Below are 23,863 nucleotides of genomic sequence, written 5' to 3'. Positions count from 1 at the left end.
TTTATCAAAAATGGGTGTTGAATTTTGTCAAATGCTTTTTCTGCATCAATTGATATGACCATGTGGTTTTTTTCTTTCAATTTGTTTATGTGATGTATCACGTTTATTGATTTGCGGATATTGTACCATCCTTGCATCCCTGGGATAAATCCTACTTGGTCATGGTGTATGATCTTTCTGATGTACTGCTGGATCCGATTTGCTAAGATTTTGTTGAGGATTTTGGGACTTTAACCACTCTTAAGTGTATAAATCCAGTGGCATGAACTACATTTGCACTGTTGTATAATCATCACCACTATCCATTTCTAAAACATTTTTATTCTCCTAATCAAAAACTCTATTAGTTTACCCATTAAGCAATTACATCCCTCCCTCTCTTCCCCCAGTTCTTGATAGCCTCTATTCTACTTTCTTTCTCTATGAATTTGACCACTCTAGGTACCTCATATAAGTGGAATCATACAGCATTTGTCCTTTTATGTCTGGCTTATTTCATTTAACACGTTTTCAAGATGCCCCCATTTTATAGCATGAATTAGTACTTCATGCCTCTTTATGGTTGAATAATATTACATTGTCTGGATATACCACATTTTGTTTATCCATTCATCTCTATGGACACTTGGGTTGTTTCCACTTTGGGGCAATTAAAAATAAAGCTGCCATGAACATTCATGAACAAGTTTTTGTGTGGACATATGTTTTCATTTCCTTCCACCTCTTTCTATTGTGAATGAGGTTGTTATGAACATTGGTATACAAATATTTGTTTGAATCCCTGCTCTCAATTCTTTTGGGTATATACCTAGATGTGGACTTGCTAGATCACATGGTAATTCTGTATTTAACTCTTTGAGGGACCACAACACTGTTTTCTACATTGGCTCCATCATTATACATTCTAACGGCAATGCAAGAGGATTCCAATGTCTCCACATCCTCATCAACACTTGTTACTTTTCATTTTTTGTAATAGCCATCCTAATAGGTGTGACTATATGTTTTTACAAGTTGAAATCACATCGTTTTTTACTCTGGTCTTTTTAACATGATATTAAAATTATACTGAGTATATTTCCATGTAATTAAATATTTGTAAACATCATTCTTTTTTTTAATCCTCACCTGAGGATATGTTTTTATTTATTTGAGTGAGAGAGAGAGAAACGGAAACATCGATGTGAGAGATCCTGTACATGCCCCAACCCGGGATGGAACCTATAACCTAGGTAAGTGCCCTGACTGGGAATCAAACCTGCAACCTTTTGGTATATGGATGACATTCCACTCATCTGAGCCACCTGGCCAGGGCCATAAACATCATCCTTAATGAGTGTACAATATTTCATCACATGAATATAATATATAATGCCATATATATATATATATATATATATATATATATATATATATATATAGCAATATAGTCCTCTGTTGTTAGATATTTACTGCCAACTTTTACTATTATAAATGATTCTGTGATGAATATTTTTGTTCATAAATCTTAGACCTGTTTCCTTTTTTAAAATAATACTATCTCAATTATTTTTTTTCTTATTTCTCTACTTTGCTGAGTTTCGTAAATCACAAAGTAATGCATACTCATTGTACCAGATATAACAATACAGAGGCTAATAAAGAAAACATTAATAATCCTCCCAGTCCCTTCCCTCACAGTCCCACTACCCTGAGGTCACTTATGTTAACAAATTTTGGAACCCTTCTCTCAGAGCTACAGAAACATTTACACACAAAATGCCTTTTCCTTTCCTTTGTTTTGCATACAAATGGGATCATAAACTTTAATTCTGCAGGATGAACATTTGGAACTAGTCTTAGAAAATCAGAGTAAGAACCTTTTTTTAAGGCTTTTGACGTACAGATTGCTTTCTTACCCAATTTCTTTCTAGAAGGATTTCTAGTTTATACCCTGGCCAAAAATGTGAGACTAATTTACCACTCTTTTTCAGCATTATCATATTTTTGAAGTTTTACTAATTTGGAGTTGAAAATGGAATAGCGCTGGCTTTTAATTTGCATTCCTTGGGTCAGACATTCATTTTTCTTGCTTATAGTCCATTTCTATTGTCTGTTTTATAAATTGTCTGTTCATGCCTTGTGTTTTTCTTATTGATTTCTATGTACTCTTTTATGTGTATTAATGGTTTTAACCTTTTCTGATCACATTTGTGGTAGGTTTTTTTTAATTTGTTATTTGTTATAGAGATGAAAGGAAGGAATAGGGGGAGGGGGTAAGGAACTATCCCAGCCACTTTTTACATACTTTATCTCACTTAATTCTTACATCTGCCTTGTGATGTGCATATGTATTTCTCTCCATATAACATAGGAAGACAGGATCAGAGAGGTTAAATAACTAGCCTAAAATCATTCAGCTAGTAAGACTTGGAGCTGGGATTGAATCAAGGTCAAATCTAGGGATTTGATTGCCAGAAAGCAATGGTACTACCCAATCTGTGTCAGAGTAATTATACTATAGGTAAAGCCTTGTGCTAGTTGCTTTACAGGCATCATTTACAGAAAGGTAAGGATAGGTGCTTTTATTATCTCCATTCTACAGATAAAGAAAGTGTAGATCAGGGAATTTAGGTAACTTGCTTGAGGTTTCATAACCAGTAAGAGCAGATTCAAAATTTGCCTACTGGACTGTTTGAGTTTTAAAATGTTTGATCCTGTCTTCTACCCATACATGCTGCCCCCCTAGGGATCATCATTTTGATTCCAAATTGAGCCCCAGATAGAGAAAGTATTTTTCTTCCAGCTACACAGCAAATTAGTGGCTGAGTACCTGCCTCTTTATTGGTGATTTGTCCAGGACCACACAGCTAGTTGGTGGCAGGCCCAGCTAGTTAGTGGCAGAGCCCAGCTCTGGCTAACTCTCCATCTTAACTGGAGTAAAAGATTTGCAGTGAAGAATATTTATGGGACAGGCTGGGAAGAAGGAACAATTAGGTAGAGTATGCAGCTGCCCTAAGACCTTTCTGAACAAACAGACTCTGGCATTAGAGTTCCAAGGCAAGGCAGTTTCAGAAGACCCTAAATGATAGGACCTAAAACAGGAGAACTCACTTTCAAAGGCAAGAAGATCTTTTCACAAGGAGACAGCTGCCCTCCCTTCACCAGTTGCCAAAGATGATAGCAGGAATAATGAGCCCGGGGCTCTGAGTAGGAAGCTGGTGGGTTTGGAAGAAACAAAGCAGCAGTTGCCTCCTTTAAACATCTCTATCTCCCAGGTGTGTGTGTGTGTGTGTATGTGTTTAGAGGAAGGAGGGAAGGGAGTGCTTTGATGGAGGAAATGATCATTTGTATTCCCTACTACCCAAATGTTCTCCCCCCAACAAACACACCTTTACAAAGACACCATTACTCATACAGGGAATGGGCTGAATATACTGATTTTAGAAAAGTACCCTCCCATCCAGTCCTAGAAATTTCTCCCTAACTTGACTTGAAATTCCATCAAAATGATTTGTTTGTATAACAAGCTAATTACTTCCATGGTGATAGTGAAATTAAAGGAACCATCCGAGGAGCAATATGGCATATAAGAGCTTAGGCAATTGAAGTCCAGGTAAACCTGGCTTCAAATTCCAGTTTGAAATATGTTTTCTCCATAAAATAGTTGTTGACACCTTGAATATATTCTTTTATCTCTCTTGAAAACTTCCTTTCTCTGTATTCAAAACTAAGAAATAGGGCCATTTACAAAGCTTAAATACAACATGCTGATCTCTTTTTTTATTATTGTCTAAAGTTTTACATATATCTTCAGTTTCCCCGACATGCTGATCTCTTAAGATCACAGTGTCTGAAATCAAAGTGCTCAAGAAATAGTAGTGCCTAGTCAGTGTAGCTCAATGGTTGAGCGTTGACCCATGAACCAGGAGGTCACGGTTAGATTCCTGGTCAGGGCACATGCCTGGGTTGCGGGCTCAACCCCAGTGGGAGCATACAGGAGGCAGCCAATCCATGATTCTCTCACATCATTGATGTTTCTATCTCTCTCCCTTCCCCTCTCTCTAAAATATCAATTAAAAACACACACACACAAAGAAATAGTAGCCACCTTTATTATTATTGGCTGTGTGGCCTTGGGCAAGTTTACTTAAACTTTATTCCTGTTCTCACCTGTAAATATGTCTCCACCCCAGGGAGTGGTTGTGAGGATTCAATGAGTTAATAAATGTCAGTTGCTTAGAACAAAGTCTAGCATATAGTAAGCACTTAATAAATGGTACCTGTTATTCTCACCTTAATTAGATCTTTTAATCCAAATGACTGCTTAATACCCAATTGAGATTGACAACACTGGAGTGGACTGCTTAGGAAAAAGGAAAGGTAATTTGGGAGCAGGGGGTGAAGTATTTGATGTGGGGGTCAGAGGTCAGGAGCCAGAAGGCAACTGGAGAGATTCTAGTCACTAGAATCTAGTGAGTGAGGGTACAAACATATGCTTAGGTGGGCCAACGCCTTGATTTACCTACCCCCTTGACTTACCTACCCCACTGATTTACCTACCCCCCTGATTTACATAACCCCTAGAGACAAGCACAGCTGACAGGTCCTGTTATCAGGTCTCTACTCTCCCCAGCCTCTCATCTGTCTAGCAAGGCACCGCATTTGAGTAAGGTGGTAAGGCAAAGAGAGGAAGCTTATTTTATGATGATCCCTGCAGAAGACTGGAGATTGCTTCCAGGAACTTGATTCAGGACTAGCAATGCACAATGCATGGCAGACAGGTATGCCTGGAATGGGCATTGGGATTTTATGCCAGGCACATCTGTGTGCAGCTCAAAGGAAATGATGGTTGTCACTGTCACACAGGCACCATTCCTGTGGTGGCCTACACAGCCATTGGACAGACACCCCCAAAGCTCCTCTTCCCTCATATTACTTCCTTTCTTTGGATATTGGACCACTCATTCATTCTCTTGGTGTGTTAAGCTTCCTGGCCCAAGCCTGTGGTCCAGAGAGTGGTGATGGAGCACTGATCCAGCACTGGGCAGGCAGTACAGGACATGGGGCTTTAGGGTTTTGGAGCTGAGTCTGGTGAGATTGGTCAGGTCAAGTCTTAGGGATTTAGGGATTTTTTTTATTGTTTTTGAGGTACATGGCTGTTAAACAGTTCATATTTTTATTTTATCAGAGTGATATATTTTCATGATTTTAAAAGATATGTATAAGCTACATATATATAATCACTCTTCAGAGTAAACATTTGAAACTCTCTTAGCTTTTTATTTTGATATTTATCTCAATGTTTCTACCAGTACTCCTATTTCTTGGCTTTTCTGTTTTAAATATCTGGGTGTGTATATGTGGGTGTGTATACACACATACATATATACACATGTGTATATCTATCCTATATATATCCTTGTTAGCATATATATGTGCTAATATATATGACACATAGAGTGTCCCCAAAAATGTATACACACTTTAACAGCTGATAACTCACTTAATTTTCACTCCTTTTCAGATTTAACTGATGTGAAATAATTAGTGAATCCAGGCTACCAGCTTTCCACAAAGAAAATTTATCCTAAAGTGCCACTAGACTTTTTTATGAGGATACATAAAAGATAAAGTTTATGGCATAAACCTGGTAACAGCCGAGGAATTGAGGGCTCCCAAAAACCAAACGAAATTATTCTTGAGGTTTTTTATTCCATTGTTTCGCGTTATCAGCAGTGCCTAGACCAGATAGTCATCAGTTTGAAAACAGGCGAGCCCTGACCGGTTTGGCTCAGTGGATAGAGCGTCAGCCTGCGGACTCAAGGGTCCCAGGTTCGATTCCGGTCAAGGACATGTACCTTGGTTGCAGGCACATACCCAGTAGGGAGTGTGCAGGAGGCAGCTGATCGATGTTTCTCTGTCATCAATGTTTCTAACTCTCTATCCCTCTCCCTTCCTCTCTGTAAAAAATCAATAAAATATATATATATATATATATATATATATATATATATATATATATATATATATAAAGAAAACAGGCTTGACAAAAAAAAGTTTTTAATTCTGTAGATTCCTGTAAATTTTGAAAATGAACTGTATGTTAATAAACACTGACTTTATAATCATTCAAAGTATGTGTACATTTTTTGGGATAGCTGTGTATCCTTGTAGCTTGTACCTATCTTTTAAATAATAAATATAGATCTCAGTGCTTATAATTAAAACAAAAGCCCTATGCTCCATCCCTGAGCCTCACTCTTCAGAGTTAAATACTTCCAAATCTCTTAGCTGTTACTTCTGATATTTACCTCAACAACTCAAAATGGAATGCTAATTTTTTTAAATATCTGTTGACTTTATTTTATTAAAAGGATTTAGCAGTCTTACTACAAGCAGAATCATATGTGCACACATACTTCGCCTCCCCTTAGACATCCAGTATGGATGTATCACAATTTCTTTTTTTAACAGTAGTCCATGTTTACATTATTAAGATTATAAGTATTGTTTGCAGTTGAGTCATGTAGAATACTGTGATTACATTTCCTTCCTTGGTCATCTTGTTTTTCTGGAGTTAATAATTGCCTCTTTTTTTGTTTCCCATGATGTTTTGCTAGTGCATCCCCAGTGTCTTCGTCAGAGCTATCAAAATCCATGCAAACACATTAAATGACCCATTACTTCCACCATTTTCTTGGAGCTCTTTACCTTGCTCCAGTGTGGGCTCAATGCTAGAGGCTTGGTTTTTAAGTACTTGGATTTCAAGTACATAGCAAACACCTCTTCTTTAGACCCAGTTCAGTGTGAAATGCTGAGGGCAATGCACAGATAAATAAGGTACAATCCCTATCTTCAGGGACCCTACAGTCTCAAGGATGTTTAATTTATACAGATATCTCATCAGAAGGCTTGGGCTTCTTGCAGGGACTTTTACCGAACTGTCTTTGATCCCATACTCTAGGGCAGTGGTTGGCAAACTCATTAGTCAACAGAGCCAAATAGCAACAGTACAACGATTGAAATTTCTTTTGAGAGCCAAATTTTTTAAACTTAAACTATATAGGTAGGTACATTGTTATTAACTTAATTAGGGTACTCCTAAGGCTTAGGAAGAGCCACACTCAAGGGGCCAAAGAGCCGCATGTGGCTTGCGAGCCGCAGTTTGCCTACCACTTCTCTAGGGAGGTCTTCCCCTCTCAATCTCAAATGAATACCAGAAGAAAACAGTACTGTCGACAGGAGGGTTGATAATTCTACTTGACTCTGGGTTGATAAACTCTATCTGGGGACACAGTTGCAAGGGACACAGGAAAATAGGAACTCGTCTGACTGTGGGCAACCAGTGTAGAGTGAACTGGAAACCATGTTCCATGAAATAGTTGAGAAAAAAACTGGGAATCTTTGGCTTATTGGAAGAGTAGTCTACATTTAGCTATATACATTTTTCTTCCCTCATGCTCCCTTTTATATTGGCTAGTCTGGTTTCTGTCCCCACTGCTCCACAGAAACTGATCTCACCATGGTGAGACTACCAACATGATACTGTCAAAGTCCTTATCTGTTGACCATTCCCTATTCTTTGAAACTCCTCCCCTAATTTACAGAATGTCACTCTCTTCTGTTTCTCTTCCAATCTCTTAAACCACTCCTCCATCTTCATCAGATTGCCTTCTTCCATCTGCCCCTTAAATGTTAGTGTTTCCCAGGGACTCACTGTTGATCCTATTTCTCACTGTGATCACTATCCCTAGACAATATCATAACTTTCTTGGCCTTCACTATTGCTTTATCAGTTGGGGCAGGGAGGGGGAAGGCTAGTTTATGCTCTGGTAACAACTCCCAAATATCAGAGGCTTAACACAACAAACAGTTATTGCTTGCTAACAATACATGTCCAAAACACGTCAGCAGGGACCAGTGCTCATGATAGTCACCAAGAGACCCAGGCTAGTAAAGGATTCATTTCAACACTGCTTACACAGTCAGCAGCAGTTATATACCAGCTCTTAAAGCTTCTTCCAAGAGTTATCCATGTTACTTCAATTCACATTTCATTGTCATGCCTACTTCAAAGAGTGTGGGAAAGTATAGCCCTACTGTGTTCATAATGATTAACCTCTTAATTCTTGATGACTCCCAAATTTTGAGGTCTAGTTCAGACCCTCCTTCTGGCTCACACCAGTATGTCCAACGGCCTCCTTGGCATTTCTACTTAGCTGACCTACATATGCTTCAAAGTCAACATGACCAAAACGGAATTCATCTTCTTCACTCCTAAATCTATTCCTCTTCCTGGATTCCTACCCTTAATGAATGAAACTACTATTCATCCTGCCACTGAAGCCAGAAACCTGGTAGTCACCCCAGACCCCTCTTTCTCCCTCACTCCCCACATCTAGAAGTTATCATGTTGATTATACCTCCTTGACATCTCTCCTTCTATCCACCCCCTTCTCTCAATTTCTGAATTCTGCTGCTGCTGCCTTCATTGAGATCCCCAGCACCTTTCCCTCAGATTGTTGTAATAGTCTCCTAACTGGTCTCAACCAATCTTGATGCCTAAAGTCCCCATATAGTCTGAAAAGTTAGTCACAGAAGTGGTAAGCAATCTTTAAGAAGCAATTATTTAAAACTTGTTAAAGGTTCCCCTTGCCTATAGGGGAGAAACCCAGCTCTTCCTCAGCATCCAGAGCATATTATAATATGGGCATGGCCTTCCATGGTTGTCCCTCCTGCTCCTTGAAGATGGTAATCTTGTCTTACTCATCTCTGTGATCTATAGCTCCCAAGAACAGTGTCAGGTACTCAGAAGATGTTCAGAAAGTGATCATTGCATGGACAAATGGATGGGAAGACATTTTTCAGATAAGTTTATAAATATCTACAGGGCTGGCATGGGGGACAGGAAGCCAACTATTCTGTATGGTCTTGGAAGAGGAATTAGGAGCCATGAGTAAAGCCACAGAGGCATTCTCTCAACTCAGAAGGAGGAAGAACTTATTTAACTGCTAGAGTTGTCTGAAAGTATGGGCTGCCCTAGGAGACATTGAGTGCACTGTGACAAGAGGTTCACAATAAGTAGCTGGATAGAGCTTTGTGGTGATGTTGGAGTGGAAATTCCAAAAGCAGATAGAGAAGTGGAGTGATGCCTCTTAAGTCCCTTCCATTCTGGAGTGTTCATGGACCTGCCTCCTCTGCTCACCTGATTGATATGGATCATCTAGGCCCCTTAAGAGCTGCCCCTGTGTTAGGGACACTGCTTCTCCATTAACCAGGCTGACACTGGCCAGGCCAGGCCCACCCAGCCACTGGCCTTTGAACAGGTGGCCTAAGGGGCTTGAAGGCACTAGGGCTCTCTGGAACTGTACTTGGTCTAGGCTGTCACCTACCTCTCAAGCCATCTTCCCCACCTTTCCTCTAAACCAGGCCAGATCACTTTGACTCAGGACTGCTCATTCTCAGAAAGCTGTTGCTTATTTTTATAGCCACTTAAGTAAAGTCATGTCATGCATCTGGATTTGCTTCGTAATGCCTCTAATCCCAGAATGACTCTGCGAATCCCAGTGAACTGCTGTCACCAGAGTTATGTCCATGATCTCCCCTGGATTGGAGAGACTGACTTTGACTTTACCCTGTTCTGATTCAACTCTTTGAAAGTCCAGAATCAGGAGTAGGTGCACAATTCTAGGTGTGCTGATGGATGCAGTGCAAAGAGACATCAGATTAATCATCAGAGTACCTCCCTTCCAGCCCTGGCTTTTCTGGGCCTCAGTTTCCCCCTAGGTAAAATCTGAGAGTGGGGTAGTTACTTCTGTGCTGTGGACAGTGAGTTTCATTCCCAAGCCCAGCCCAGATTGCTGCTCTGCCTCCACAGGCTCTGCAGCTGCAGCTCCTGGCCAAGGATCCCAGAGGTGCATTAAGAAAGCAAGCAGCCGTGAAGGGAAGGTCTGTAGGGAGGATTTGGATAGGGAAACAGGCCTTAAGGAGGAGAGCTTGTTGGAATCCAAGAAGGAAACTTCCAACTTCCTTGTTGGCAAGAACTGACGCTCTCCTCTCTACAGGCTTTTCCAGACTCCAAACCAAGAAGTCCAGGATGGCCTCTTTCTAAACCCTCTGGCCCTGAGTCTTGGCTTTGGGCTGTGTATACACATGCACTTGTGTGCATTCATGCAGCACCCTGGGGGCCAGAAGTCAGGCGCTTCTTTCCAGAGGAGGATAGGGATGAGAATGCCCTGTCCAGGGCTTTGAGATAGGGAGCAGAAAGGTGAGGCTCTCCAGGTCCCCTGCTCCTCCCTAAACTAGCAGCTACAGAGCCCAAGAGGGGTAGGGATCCCCTTCATCTTGCCTGCTCTCATTTCAAGAGTGGCTTAACAGCCCAACTGGGAGGAGTGGTGGGACAGCCTTTCCAGCTTCCTTTTTGGGTTAATTGGTGTTCCCTCTAGTTATTCCTTGCTTCCTTCCCATCTCAGTTCCCATAGCAACTTGTCTGTAGCAGCCAGAACTTGATTGAGCCCAGCGGTGGCCTGACTGAAGTGGGAAAAGGGGTTCTATAGGGAAAGGAGGGCACTGCCAAGCCAAGGCTTCCTACCCCTTCCCATCCTCTGCCACTACCTCAAGGATCCAGGATGGGTAAGCTCAGAGGACAGGGCCTGATGAAGAAGTCTTTCACTGCCACAGCTGGAGTTGGAAGAGCTGGAAAATCCAGGCAGGCCTGGTTTTTAACTCTTCCACCTACACATACCCTTGTGTCCTGCCCCCCCGAGTTTGAACTTCAAAGTCACTGGTAGGATTGCTCAGTAGAAGGAACTCTGGAGTTGGAGTGGAGAAACCAGGTTTCAACTTTCTCCCTCTGCCATTATTTTACATGACTGTAGACAAGTCCTCCCCCTTTTCCTAGGCCTTTGTTTCCTCATCTCTAAAATGGGGTACTAGGGCTGAGCTGATAGTTCTCTGCATACTGAAATAACCCCAGATGTTTTGAGAAACTACAGATGTGTGGGCCCCACCCACAAGGATTCTGACTTAGTTGGTCTGGAGTGTGATGTGGGCCAAGCAGGAGCATTTTAAAAAGACTGTCTGAATGATTCTGATATGCAGCCAGAGTTTCATCTTAGAAAGCAAAAAAATTATCCAACCCTCTGGCCCCGAGTATTGGCTCAGTGGGTCTCTCAACTGCCTATTGTCTGGTTCTAAGACATTTCCTTTTCCCTGCATGCCCCAACTCCAACAAGCACCACAGCTCTCCTAACCTGGCTCTTCTCCATCCTTGTGGATGAGTGCCCAGGGTCTCTGTGCCTATGCAAACAAGTCAGCCAGCCCACTGTGGCTCAGTCCTAACACTGATGAGACAGGGCAAGCTACTTAGGCCCATCTAGGGGAGAGGGCTGCAGAGACTAAGGAGGCTGCCCAGGTGGTAGCACTGAGAGCCAGATTTTTCATCTGAGAAGGACCCCAGGCCACCCTTGAAGCAGATGGGCCAGCAATGGCCTCAGATGGCTGTCTGTGGGACCAAGGAATTGAATTACCTCTCAGACCCTTGTTGATCTTCTTCTTCCATTCCCCTCATTAGCTCCTTGCCTGTTCCTGCCTCACCACCCACAAGCCTGGTGTCCTCCTCAGGCAATCTGCTCGCCTACTTGTTGCCATGGTGACTCTGGCTGGGGGTGTGGGGTTTGATAGAGGGTCGTCTAATTAAGGAGAAAGGTCACACTCCCACCGTCAAGCCATCCATCTCTTGCTCCCGCCTTCCTCTCTCCCTACATTTCTTTGTAAATACCTTTTATTCCAATAATTTCACTTTTCGTTCCTCCCTCTTTCCCCTAGCAAATGAGGGGAGAGCCCAGCCACCACAGCTTGCCATTAGGCTAATTGCAGTTTTCTGGGAGGAGGGCTGGAACCTCCTCACCTAGGTGAAGAAATGTTGAATTGGAAGAGCTGAGGGAGAATCCCTTAGGGGTCTCTGAGCCCCTCTGGTGGAAGAGGGGGTGATTCCACAGAGTTTGGGGTGAGGCTTGAGGTGGACTCTGGTTCCATGCTGTAGAGATTGTGGCAGAGACTGTGTAAACAGCCTCATCTTGGCACTCTCAGGCCCAAAAGGTGGCAGGGGTCTCTGAGGTACTGGGGCCCTTAACTCTAGGGGTTTTCTTTTCTTTCCTGCCTTACTTTTATGTCTTTCTCCTAGTCTCCTTATGCTCTTGTATTTCTCTCTTACCCCTGCTTTCTTGTACTCCCATCTTCCTCACCCATTTTTCTTCCCTTGTTCACTCTTACCCCCATCTTTCTTACTCTCTCTTTCTTGGCCCTCATCTTCACAGTCTCACTCTTAACCCCATCCTCTTACCCTCTGCTTTCTTATCTTTATCTTCTTTCACTCTCACCGTACCTCTTTATTTCCGTACACCCTCCATCTCTTATTCCCATGTTCTTTCTCCTTAACCCTGTTTATTCCTACCCCTGTTATCACCACTATTTCTTACCCTCAAATTCCATACTCTTTCCTATTCTCTCTTTCTTACACATCCTTGTACTCCCTTACCCCACTGGCCCTCTCTCCTACCCCTGGTCCCCATCTCTGAACCTCCAGCTCTCTCTTTCCCTGCCTCTTACATCCAGCTATTCTTTTCCACCTTCCTCTCACACCCTTCTCATTCCTTTGTAAATATCTTTTATTCCAATAATTTCACTGTTCATTCATATAAATAAAATGTAACACAGGTATGCAAGAAACATGTGTACAAAGATATTCACTGAAGCACTGTTTACTATAATATACTTTGGTATAGTATACTTTAGTATAATAGTGAACACTTAGTAATAACTTAAATGTCCATCCACGGGAGATTGATACCATTTTCACTCCATTCATACAAAATCATTCTCTGTTCTTTTAGCACACCATGTGTTCACTCACCTCCATTGCTTTGTTAAAGCTGTTGCCTCTGCCTGAAATTCCCTTTTGTCTTATCTCTACCCAACCATCTAAAATCCTACTGTGAGTCCTATTGTCCTCTGGCTGAAATATATTTTTCTTTCTATCCTTTTTCTTTTCTGTTTTTTTATACTTTTAAAAAATGTTTAAAATTTTTTCAATAGCTAAAATACCAACTTTTCTATTTTCTTCCCTCCAATGTTTAACCAACGTTTAACCTCTCCTATAGTATGGATCATATGCCAGAGATTCAAGTTAAATGTGTCTATCCATGAAAATGGAATTTCTCTGAGAGTAGGGACTTGTCCTCATTTACTTGTCCTGTTCATTCAATCAACAGACATTTTTTACATATATTTTGCTAAGTACACAATGGTTAATATGACAAACCCATGTCTGTTTTCATGCATCTCACATTTTAGTAAGGTTGACAGAAAAAACAAAACAAGGATGAAGCCAAAGTCATACTTGTGGTGAACAGTTAAGAAAGAGGGAGAATGATGAGGGGGCATCCTAGCTAGACTAGTCAGGGAGACCCCCTCTGAGGAGGTGATATTTGAACTGAGGTCTGAAAAATGAGAAGGACCTAGCTATGGCAAAAGCAGGGGGAAGAGCATTTCAGGCCAAGAAAACAGTATGTGCCAAGGCCCTGAGTTGGGAAGAAGTAGGTCATGTTCAAGAAAAAGAAAATCTCTCCATGTGGAGCATGATGAGCTTGAAGGGAGAGGTGTAGAAAATGAGGCTGGAGAGACAGAGGGGTCAAGTTTTGCAGGGGTTTGAGGTCTGTGGTCAAAAGTTTGAGTATTATTCTAAACTAGAGGCCCGGTGCATGAAATTCGTGCACTGGGGGTGGGGGCGAGGGTCCCTCAGCCCAGCCTGTGCCCTCTTTATAGTCCAGGACCCCTCTCTCCTTACCGCCCACCAGCTTGCTGCTCCCTACTGCTTGGCTAACTGCTCCTTAGTGCTGCTGCGGAGGTTCCTGCCACCTCTGCTGCACTCACCAGCCATGAGCCCGGCTTCTGGCTGAGTGGCACTCCCCCTGTGGGAGTTCACTGACCACCAGGGGGCAGCTCCTATGTTGAGCAGTTCATAGTGACCAGTCATCTACCATTTGGTCGATTTGCATATTAGGGTTTTATTATATAAGATAGGATATTGAATGTGAACTGTAAATGAAAAATAAAATTTAAAAAAGAACCAAATAAAATTTTAGATCTGAATTTTTTAAAATAAATATAGCTAATCTAATAAAAGAGAAACATGCAAATTGACCATACCTTTGCAACACCCCAAGCCACGCCCACCAGCCAATCTGAGCGACTATATGCAAATTAACCCAACCAAGATCGCGGCCGGCAGCCACAGAGCTGGAGCAAGCAGGAGGCTTGGTTGCCCTGGCTATGGAGGAAGCCAAGCTTCCTGCCTGCCCTGGCCCACTGTGACCTCCGCTAAAGGCAACAAAGTTTCAATTATAGAAGATAAATAAATCCCAGATACCTGTTTCCAGCCAGCCTCCACTGGGAGCTTGGGTGGCTGGGGGCCGTGGCCAGCCTGCAAAACAGCCATCAGCCCCTCACCCAGGATGGCCACACCCTCATGGGGTGAGGGTCTCTGCTTGGGGGCTTGGCCAGCCTGCAAACAGCCATCAGCCCCTCACCCAGGCTGGCCAGGCACCCTAGCAGGACCCCTGTCCCTGAAGGGGGTGTGGCCAACCTGAAAACAGCCCTCAGCCCCTCATCCAGGCTGGCCAGGCACTCCAGCGGGACCCCACCCTTATCCGGAACACCCTTCAGGGCAAACCAGCCAGCACCAGGCATATAATAAAAGTGTAATATGCAAATTGACCCTATCAGCAGAACAACTGGGAATGACTGGTCACTATGACACACACTGACCACCAGGGGGCAGACGCTCAATGCAGGAGCTGCCCCCTGGTGGTCAGTGCGCTTCCACAGGGGGAGCTCTGCTCAGCCACAAGCCAGGCTGATGGCTGCCAGCACAGCAATGATGGTGGGAGCTTCTCCCGCCTCCCCAGCAGCTCTAAGGATGTCCAACTGCAGCTTAGGCCTGGTCCCTGCTGGCAAGTGGACATCCCCCAAGGGATCCCGGGCTGCCAAAGGGATGTCTGACTGTCAGCTTAGGCCCAATCCCCTGGGGGAGCGGGCCTAAGCCAGCAGGTGGACATCCCCCGAGGGGTCCCAGACTGCGTGTGAGAGGGCACAGGCCAGGCTGAGGGACCCACCCCTGAGTGCACAAATTTTTGTGCACCGGGCCTCTAGTGTGTGTGTATGTGTGTGTGTGTGTGTGTGTGTGTGTGTGTGTGTGTTATACACACACACACACACACATATATTTAATTCTCAACTGAGGATGTTTTTAAGATTGATTTTTAGAGAGAGAAACATCCATGTGACAGAGAAATATCAGTAGGCTGCCTCTGTACCTGCTGACCCAGCGGGATCCAACCTAAACCTAAGTATGTGCCCTAACCTAGAATCCAACAAGAAATCCTTTGGTGTACAGGTTGAGACTCCAACCAATTGAGCCACCTTGCCAGGGAAGATCTGAAAAAAAGTTTTTTTAATGTACCTCCAGCCCCTGGTCAGTGTGGATCAGTAGTTAGAGTGTCCTTCCACACACCAAAGGGTCATGAGTTCGATTCCAGGTGAGGGCACATACACAGGTTGTGGGTTCCATCCCTGTCAGATTGCTTGGGCAACTGATTGATGTTTCTCTTTCTCTTCCCCTCTCCCTTCCTCTCTCTCTAGAATCAATGAAAAGGACATATCCTTAGAGGAGGACTTAAAAAGAAAAAAAAAATGCTGGTTTGGTTCGCTTCTGCAGGCAGACTAAAGGGTACTGGGTTGGATTCCGATCAAGAGCACGTACCTGGGTTGGAGGCTTAATCCAGGGCCCTGGTCAGGGATTCAGCAAGAGGCAACCAATTGATGTCTCTCACATTAGTTTCTTTCTCCCTCCCTTCCACTCTCTGTTAAATAAATAAATAAATAAATAAATAAATAAATAAATAAATAAATAAAATCAATACAAAAATGTCCTCAGGTGAGGATTAACCAAAACAAACAAACAAACAAACACCCATTCCCAGTGTGATTATTGAAGGAGCATATGAAGTACTTGTTGAATGAACGGAAAGGGATGGGACTTCACTTTCTAACTGTTTTAGCAACTCTGCAAGCCAGAGGGTTTATTTTTACTTTATTTTGTTAATATATTTTATTTATTTTTTACAGAAAGGAAGGGAGAGGGATAGAGAGAAACATCGATGAGAGAGAAACATCTATCAGCTGCCTCCTGCACCCCCCCCCCCCCCACTGGGGATGTGCCCGCAACCAAGGTACATGCCCTTGACCGGAATCAAACCTGGGACCCTTCAGTCCACAACCTATGCTCTATCCACTGAGCCAAACTAGTTAGGGCCAGAGGGTTTATTTTGTTTTAATTTTTTGTCTTTTTTATTTTTTTAATTTCTTTATTGATTAAGATATTACATATGTGTCCTTATCCCCTTATTACTCCCAACCCCTCCACTTATGCCCTCACCCCCCTGTTGTCTGTGTTCATTGGTTAGGCTTATATGCATGCATACAAGAGGGTTTATTTTTTATTTTAATTTTTATTGATTGATTATTTTAGAGAGAGGAAAGGAGCAAGAGAAACACCAGTGTGTTGTTCCACTTATTATGCTCTCTTTGGTTGCTTCTTGTCTGTGCCCTGACCAGGGATCCAACCCACAACCTTGCTGTATCAGGAGGATGATCTAATCCACTGCGCTGTGCACTGCCTATCAGGGCCCCTCAACAAAACCCCTCTGGTTGCCCTAGCCCCTGCTGTGGGCTGGAGCTCCTCTGCCACAGCAAAGGTTTGGGGTTCCATTCTGTCAGGGCACCTACTTAGGTTTTGGGTTTGATCCCCAGTCCAGGCTGACTGCTGCTCAGGAAGTGACTGAGGACCATTGAGGTCCGTGTGCTCTAGTCTTCGGCAGGGAGTTGGGGTTCCATTGCTGACATGGCTGACTCTGATCCCAGCTACCCCCGCTCCTCCATCGAGGGCGACTTCAACTATGGCAGCTGCGTGGCCTCCAGGTAGGTCGCCCTCTCTGTGGCTCGCCAGGCCTGGCTGCTGTGCAGTCGCCCTGGGAGTCAGATTTCCAGGTTCCCAGGGAGAGCGCCCTCCGTGCCAGACTCCCAGGGAGAGTGGGGTCCTGGAGGGAAAGCACTTTGCTTCGCCTCCCTTCAGGGCTTCCAGGCGGAGCGGAGCACCTGTCCTGCTCAGGGTTCCAAGGGGAGAGCCGCCCCAGGGAGTCCTCCTAGCTGGGTGTGAGAAAACGAAACTGGAGCCCTTCCTCCTTGAACCCTGTCGTCTTCAGGCATGTAAACGCATTTTATTTTATATGATGCAGCCTCAGGAGCCCGGCCTCTTGTGGCATGCAGCCACACCCACCTGCTCCTGCCAGACATTATCCGTGAGGGCGTCCTGGCTAATTAGCATATTTCTCTCTTATTATATAGGATTATATAGGATGCTTTGAAGAGTTGAAGCAAGGGAGTAACATGATGCAATGACATTTTGAGATCACTCTTAATCCTGTGTGAACAGTGGATTGGAAAGACCAAGAGTAGAGGCAGGAAGGCCAGATAGGAAACTGTCATCCAAGTGACAAATGACAGTGGCCTTCATAAAGCTGTTCAAGAGGATAGACTGCATGTGGGGACTCAGGGAAAGAAGAATGAAGGCTTACACCTAGGTTTCCAGCTTGGACATCCGGGTAGATGGTTGTGGTACTTACCTGAAATGGCCAAGACTTTGGGGTGAGAGAGATTTGGAATGAAAAAGAAAATAGAGAATTTCATTTTAAGATTTAGAGCATGTTAAATTTCAGATGCCGGTGAAATATCAAAGTCCCAAGCAATGCTTTGTTCTTCACGGGGTTGATTTGCACCATAACCCACTACTACCCATCACTGATGGCTTTGGAAAAGACCAATGTGAAATTACATTGCCAGAGTCCATGTTCACAGTGGAATTATTTGTATTTTAGTGTAAATGTTTGAAATCCGGTGTGAGAAGCTCTGACCATGTTGTTCAGAGTGTGAGTGAAAGGCCTTAGGCAGTAGAATAACCTAGATCAGTGATGGCGAACCTTTGACACGCGTGTCAGAGGTGACACGCGAACTCATTTTTTGGTTGATTTTTCTTTGTTAAATTGCATTTAAATATATAAAATAAATATCAAAAATATAAGTCTTTGTTTTACTATGGTTGCAAATATCAAAAAATTTCTATATGTGACAAGGCACAAGAGTTAAGGTTTTTCAAAATGCTGACATGCCGAGCTCAAAAGGTTCCCCATCACTGACCTAGATCCTTATCAAAATGCAGATCCCTGAACCCACCTCAGTCCTTTTGAAGGTTAATTGGAGGGGCCAGTTGCATATTAACAGGTGCCCCAGGGATTCTCTCTGAGAACCATTGCTGTGAGAAGCAACCATTGCTGTGAGAAGGTGCTGAAGAGATGAGGACTGAGTGTGGGCAAGACTGTAACCCTAAGCTTGAGTTGCAGATGCTGACTTGGGTCTAGGGAAGAACCAGGGATTCTGCACTTCTCACAAGTTTCTAGATAGGTGATAGTATTGCTGCTGGCCTGGGTCCACACTTTCAGTAGCAAGGAGCAGATCAGTGATTATCAATGGGAGATGATTTTGCCACTGCCCCCCACCCCCTTCAGGGGACATTTGGCAGGAGATATTTTTTGGTCATTACAGTTGGGTGGTGCAACTGGCAACTAGTAGATAAAGGCAAAGGAAGCTACTCAATATCCTACAATGCACAAAACAGTCCTTACTACAAAGAATTATCCCAGCTAAACTGTCAGTAGTGTCACTGTTGAGAAACTTTAGGCTTGATGATAGCCAAAGAGTATAGAGCAGGGAACCTTTCTTGGCTAAGATCCAGCACCTGATAGGAGTGGGCTAGATAAGGGACAGGAAATATACCCATGAAGTGAAACTGCAAAGCAAAGTTTCCAAATGAAGCATGGTGTCTGCCCTACACCAGGGTTTAGCATGGATTAAATAGAGCTTGAAGGCACATGTAATGCCTGGTAAGGCAGATTCCTGTTTTTATTAAAAATAACCCCTCACAAAATAAAAAATAACCCCTCACATTTGTATTGCACTTTAGAACTTACCAAACATTTTCATGAGTTATATTGTTTTTTTAATATATTTTTATTGATTTCAGAGAGAGAGGAAGGGAGAGGGAGGGAGAGAAACATCAATGATGAGAGAGAATCTTTGATCAGCTACCTCCTGCACACCCCCTACTGGGGATGGAACCCTCAATCTAGGCATGTGCCTTGACTAGGAATCATGACTTTCTGGTTCATGAGTCAATGCTCAACCACTGAGCCATACAGCTGGGCTGTGTCATATTATTTGATCCACATAACACCCTAATGAGGTAGAGCAAGGATTATTATATCTCTTTCTTGAAAGTTAACCATCAACAGCCAAATAAATGTTTGCTGAATTGAATATAACTCAAATTGACCCCATTATGGGTGACCTCAGACAAGTCAGGACACCTCTTTGGACCAACTGTAAAATGGTAGGGTTGGATGGGATGATTGGTAAGGCCCATTCCAGTTCAGGCATTGGAGTCATTTTGTGATTTTACCAATGAAAAAATTCTAAGTCTTGGATTATTGCAGACTCAGGGACTCAGGAGTCCTGGCTATGAGATGGGAGACCTTAGGGTAGGATGTAGTGGTCTTGACCCAAACCCTTCTTCTTCTCCTGGATCCTGGGGTTGGGTTGGTGAGCACATACATCCCCTCCCCAGAGTACAAGTACACCCTCCTCATCCCTTTTGTCTGAGGTGGGAAGGGGCTGACTCCTGGGCTGATGCTCTTTACTTTCCCCACAGGCTGTCTACAAGGCCTGGCTGTGCTCAGAATACTTCAGCGTGACCCAGCAGGAATGCCAGCGCTGGGTGCCCTGCAAGCAGTACTGCCTGGAGGTGCAGACCCGGTGCCCCTTTATACTCCCTGACAATGAAGAAATGGTGTACGGAGGGCTCCCTGGTTTTATCTGTACAGGTAAAGGCAGGGCACTGGGGAGGAGGGAGGAGGCCAGAGCCCAGGGCAGCACCAGGTCCGGGGTGTGGTAGCAGGGAGGACACCAGGGAAGTCAGATTAGAAGAAGGTAAGTGGCTGGAGGAGCGGGCAATGAGGTCCCCAAGTTGGTTGGGATAAGGGCAAGTGGAATAGGGGCAGAGAGTAGAGTGGTCCTCTCTATCCAAATCATGCCCATCCAGGGAGCTATCCCAGAGAAATGATCTGGAGTCCCTGGGAGAGAAGACTCCAGAAAAGGAAAGTGGTAAGGGGCAGGGGGAAAGGAGTCTTGGGCACGGCTACCTGAGCAGTCAGTCCCAGCTTTGAAAAGCTCATCTCTAGGAAAGGCCTAAGCCTGAGCCCCCTGAGCACCCCACCACACCTTCCTTATCCATTGGCAGGGTTGCTGGATACTTCGCCAAAGCAGCTGGAAAGCAAGTGCTGTGACGTGCAGTGGGTCTCCTGTGAGTCGGAAAAGAAGAAGTTCAAGGAGTCTGAGGCCCCCAAAACCCACCACCAGCAATTCCACCACTCCTATTTCCACCACTACCACAAACAGTACCGCCACTACCATCCCCGCCATGACCCCCCAGGCCGTATCAGCCACAAGCCCTCCCTGCTGCCGGTCTCTGGGGGCTCCCGCCTCAGCCCCAGCAGGATCCGGCTCTATGTCCTTGTTCTCATGCTCCTCCATACCATGGTGTCCTTCTCCAGCAACCAGAGTGGTGGGGGACTGGGGCTGGAGGCACTGCCTGCCCTAGATGAGGGCCTGACTCTGGAAGAGTGACAGCAGGGAGGGAAGACAGACCTCCACCACACACTGACATCAGTTCCAGCTCCCCCAGGGGCAGCGGGAGGGGGCTCCTCCCATGGGAGATATAGGACCAGGTTGGGGGGGGAAATGAGGGACTACACATGGTCCCCAACCTACTCCCACTCCAAAAGCAGCCCCAGCAGAATGGCCAGAGGGCCCCAGGGAGCTGCAAAACTCATCCAGGAGAAGGCAAGAGCAGCAGGCGCCCCATCCTAGGCCCCCATTTATGGGGCTTAGCAAACAAAAAGGGGTAGAGTGGGGGCTGGCATTGTCCACCCCTGCTGAGGACCCTCACCCCAGGGAAAGAGGCTGCTATCCCGGCATTGGCCCTGCAGGGAATGTTGGGGGGCCCAGAAAGGAGCAGTTCTTTCCCCCCTTCACATTCCTTTTGTTGCCAAGATCCTTAATTCCCTTCTGCCCATACCCCAACACGGACGGTGCAGTGGCCCTCCTCCAGTTCACCTTGGCCCACATGAGACCACAGTAGGGAAGTGCCAGGCTGGGGGATGAGGTGCGCACAGTCACAGCTGGGTCAGGACTCCAGTTAACTGCCCCACCACCCTAGGCAATGAGGGGTAGGAATGGGATGCAGAATGAATGGTGAGAGAGTAGAGATAGGAAAGAGGGAGAGGAGAGTTGTAGGCAGAGGGCTTAGAGCAGCGGTTCTCAACCTGTGGGTCATGACCGCTTTGGCGGTCAAACAACCCTTTCACTGGGTTGCCTAAGACCATCCTGCATATCAGATATTTACATTACGATTCTTAACAGTAGCAACATTACAGTTATGAAGTAGCAACGAAAATAATTTTATGGTTGGGTCACAACATGAAGAACTGTATTTAAAGGGCCAGAAGGTTGAGAACCACTGGCTTAGAGAGATGGCTAAATGGGCTATTGCTACCAGGCTTTGGGGAGGTGGATGATCAGTGTTGAGGCAGGCTCAAAGACAGCTCCCAAAATCAAAAAATGATGTATAAGGAGCCCTGTTGGGGGAAAGTGCAGGAAATGGGTTGCTGGGCCTTGAAACAGAAGGCTGAGGTCATATGGTCAGACTGCCGCTGTCTGGAGGGCCATATCTTACAGAAGGTGCACATACTCCCAAGGGCCGCTCTTGCCCTGGAGATCTTAGCCTTGAGGACAAAGACATTTCCATTTCTGATCTCCATAGGGAGGAGGGACTTAAGCCCAAGTAGGTCAGACCTGGCCTGGATCCCCATACTCCCCCATCTTGCCCTAGCCCAGACCTCCATGATGGAGAATCTGGTGGCATTGCCCCAGGGCTTTCCAGAGATGAGTCCCCACCCCCCATCCCTACCCTGTCCCCATCCCCAGCCTACCAAAGAGTATTCATCTCTTCCCATCTCTGACCCCATGATACACTACTCCAATAGTGAAACAACCAGACTCCTCCTCACCCTGTACCTGGTCCGCTGATCCAGCCACCCTTACTCCTTGCTGGAGAACATCCAGAAACTGGCAAAAAGGACCCACTGAATAAAGAGAATGTGCTGTCATCTGTTGGCTGACAGACTTGAACTATTTAGCCAGGTTAGAGGGCAGAGTGAGAGAAGAGTCATCAAGAGCCCTTTGGGAGCCATTAGCCTTGTGCTGATCTCTTGGGAGTGGGAGACCACATTGCCTGGACATCTCAAAGCCAATAGGAAGCCAGAACTGTTCTGGAACAGGCCAAGCGGCTTTGGTGCCAGAAGAATCTGTGTCCTAGGATGTGATGCCAGTGAATTAAGGGGATGGGTAGCCGTGGAGCCACATTAGGTAAAACCAAGAAGGGAATCGAGAGAGGACAGCTGAAATTGATTGGCTGGGGGATAAATGGGAGACTTCCCTTGTAGAGAAGGAATCATTCAAGGGCCTCAGTTGTGTCCCAAATAGACTTCATGAGAGTGGGGAGTCCTTCCCTGCCAGTTTTCTCATTTCTCACAGCATGCCCCCTTCCTCCACCCATATGCCCTGCCCACACACTCCCCTGTTTGGCCCTCAGCACTTTGGGCCTAGCCACATACCCCATCCCTAGAGTGCTCTTTTCAGCTGGGGAGGGAAAGAGGTGCTGGCTCCTTTCCAGAGATGCTTATGTAGACATGAGAGACCCTAGGTACTGCCTTCTAACTCCTGCATCCTCAGGAGGGGAAAAGGGGACTGGGAAGTAAAGGGGGACCTAAGGGCCCTAGGGAATGGATCCTTGGAGACTCCCATCCTCTCTTCCCCCTCACCAAGTGCCCAGGAGACCCCTGGCTCAGACTAGCCCAGGGCCTTGCCCGGTGGCAGGGGAAAGGGGCACCTCACTCCACCTCAAAGTCATTTGATTGTCCCTATCCACCCCACCACCCAGATCTTACACTACTCCTCAAGCTGCCCTGCCCTCCATCACAGGCAGCAGAGCTGGACAGCTTTCTTACGCCATTTTCTACACTGTGCTTCATGAGTAGGACTTTCTTGCACTAGTTTCTATGACTGAGTCTCCAAGCTGGATTCCTAGTAGTCCCCTGTTCCTTCCTCCCTTACCTGGCTGATTCAGTTGTCCCCCTTTCCCCGCCTCTGTGTTTCGGTGAGAGTCTCTGTATGTGTACTGCTTTCTGTTTTGTTGCATTGTGGAGCAGAGGCCTTTCTGCTCTTGTTTAACCCCATAAAGAAATAAATTGTAAGACTTGATGATAACTCTTCCTTCATGGTTGTGTTCTGTGAAATCAAGTGCTACCAGAGGGAAAAGTCTATGGCTTGGGGAGGAGGTGGGACAAGAGGATGCTGACACTGTACCTGGCTCCTTGATGGCTCAAGTTGGGGGCCAAGGGGTGGCAAACTCTGTAGTAGGCCATTATAGACAATGAATCACAAACTCAACCTCCTGCCGGGATCAGGTGGGAAGGGGTGAAGTGCAGACCCCAGCATTGTGAGTGGTGATGAATAAAGGGCACTGCCGGCTACAGGGGCAGCCGAAGCCCAAGGTTGTCTTTGGGAATGTGGGTTCAATGTTGCCAGATCTCAT

At 45.1% G+C, this 23,863-nt stretch overlaps 1 protein-coding gene and 1 long non-coding RNA gene across 2 annotated transcripts in view; both read left to right on the top strand.

Moving 5' to 3' along the window:
* Nucleotides 1-23,535, top strand: part of NALF2 (NALCN channel auxiliary factor 2) — a 34,629-nt gene extending 11,094 nt beyond the window's left edge. The window contains exons 2-3 of the mRNA XM_059679636.1: nt 19,862-20,033; nt 20,450-23,535. Coding sequence (XP_059535619.1) covers nt 19,862-20,033; nt 20,450-20,835 — 558 coding nt within the window. The 3' untranslated portion in view covers nt 20,836-23,535. The remainder of the gene's footprint in view (nt 1-19,861; nt 20,034-20,449) is intronic.
* Nucleotides 4,380-6,211, top strand: LOC132224441 (uncharacterized). The gene is made up of 3 exons (XR_009450681.1): nt 4,380-4,763; nt 5,507-5,740; nt 6,024-6,211. It is a non-coding gene; the product is annotated as an uncharacterized LOC132224441 (long non-coding RNA).
* Nucleotides 23,536-23,863: the final 328 nt, after the last annotated feature.

This window comes from Myotis daubentonii, chromosome X (genome assembly GCF_963259705.1).
Source record: "Myotis daubentonii chromosome X, mMyoDau2.1, whole genome shotgun sequence".
In the NCBI taxonomy this organism is placed as follows: domain Eukaryota; kingdom Metazoa; phylum Chordata; class Mammalia; order Chiroptera; family Vespertilionidae; genus Myotis; species Myotis daubentonii.
The sequence above is the reverse complement of the archived record's forward strand: the minus strand, read 5'-3'. Positions and strand labels throughout refer to the sequence as shown.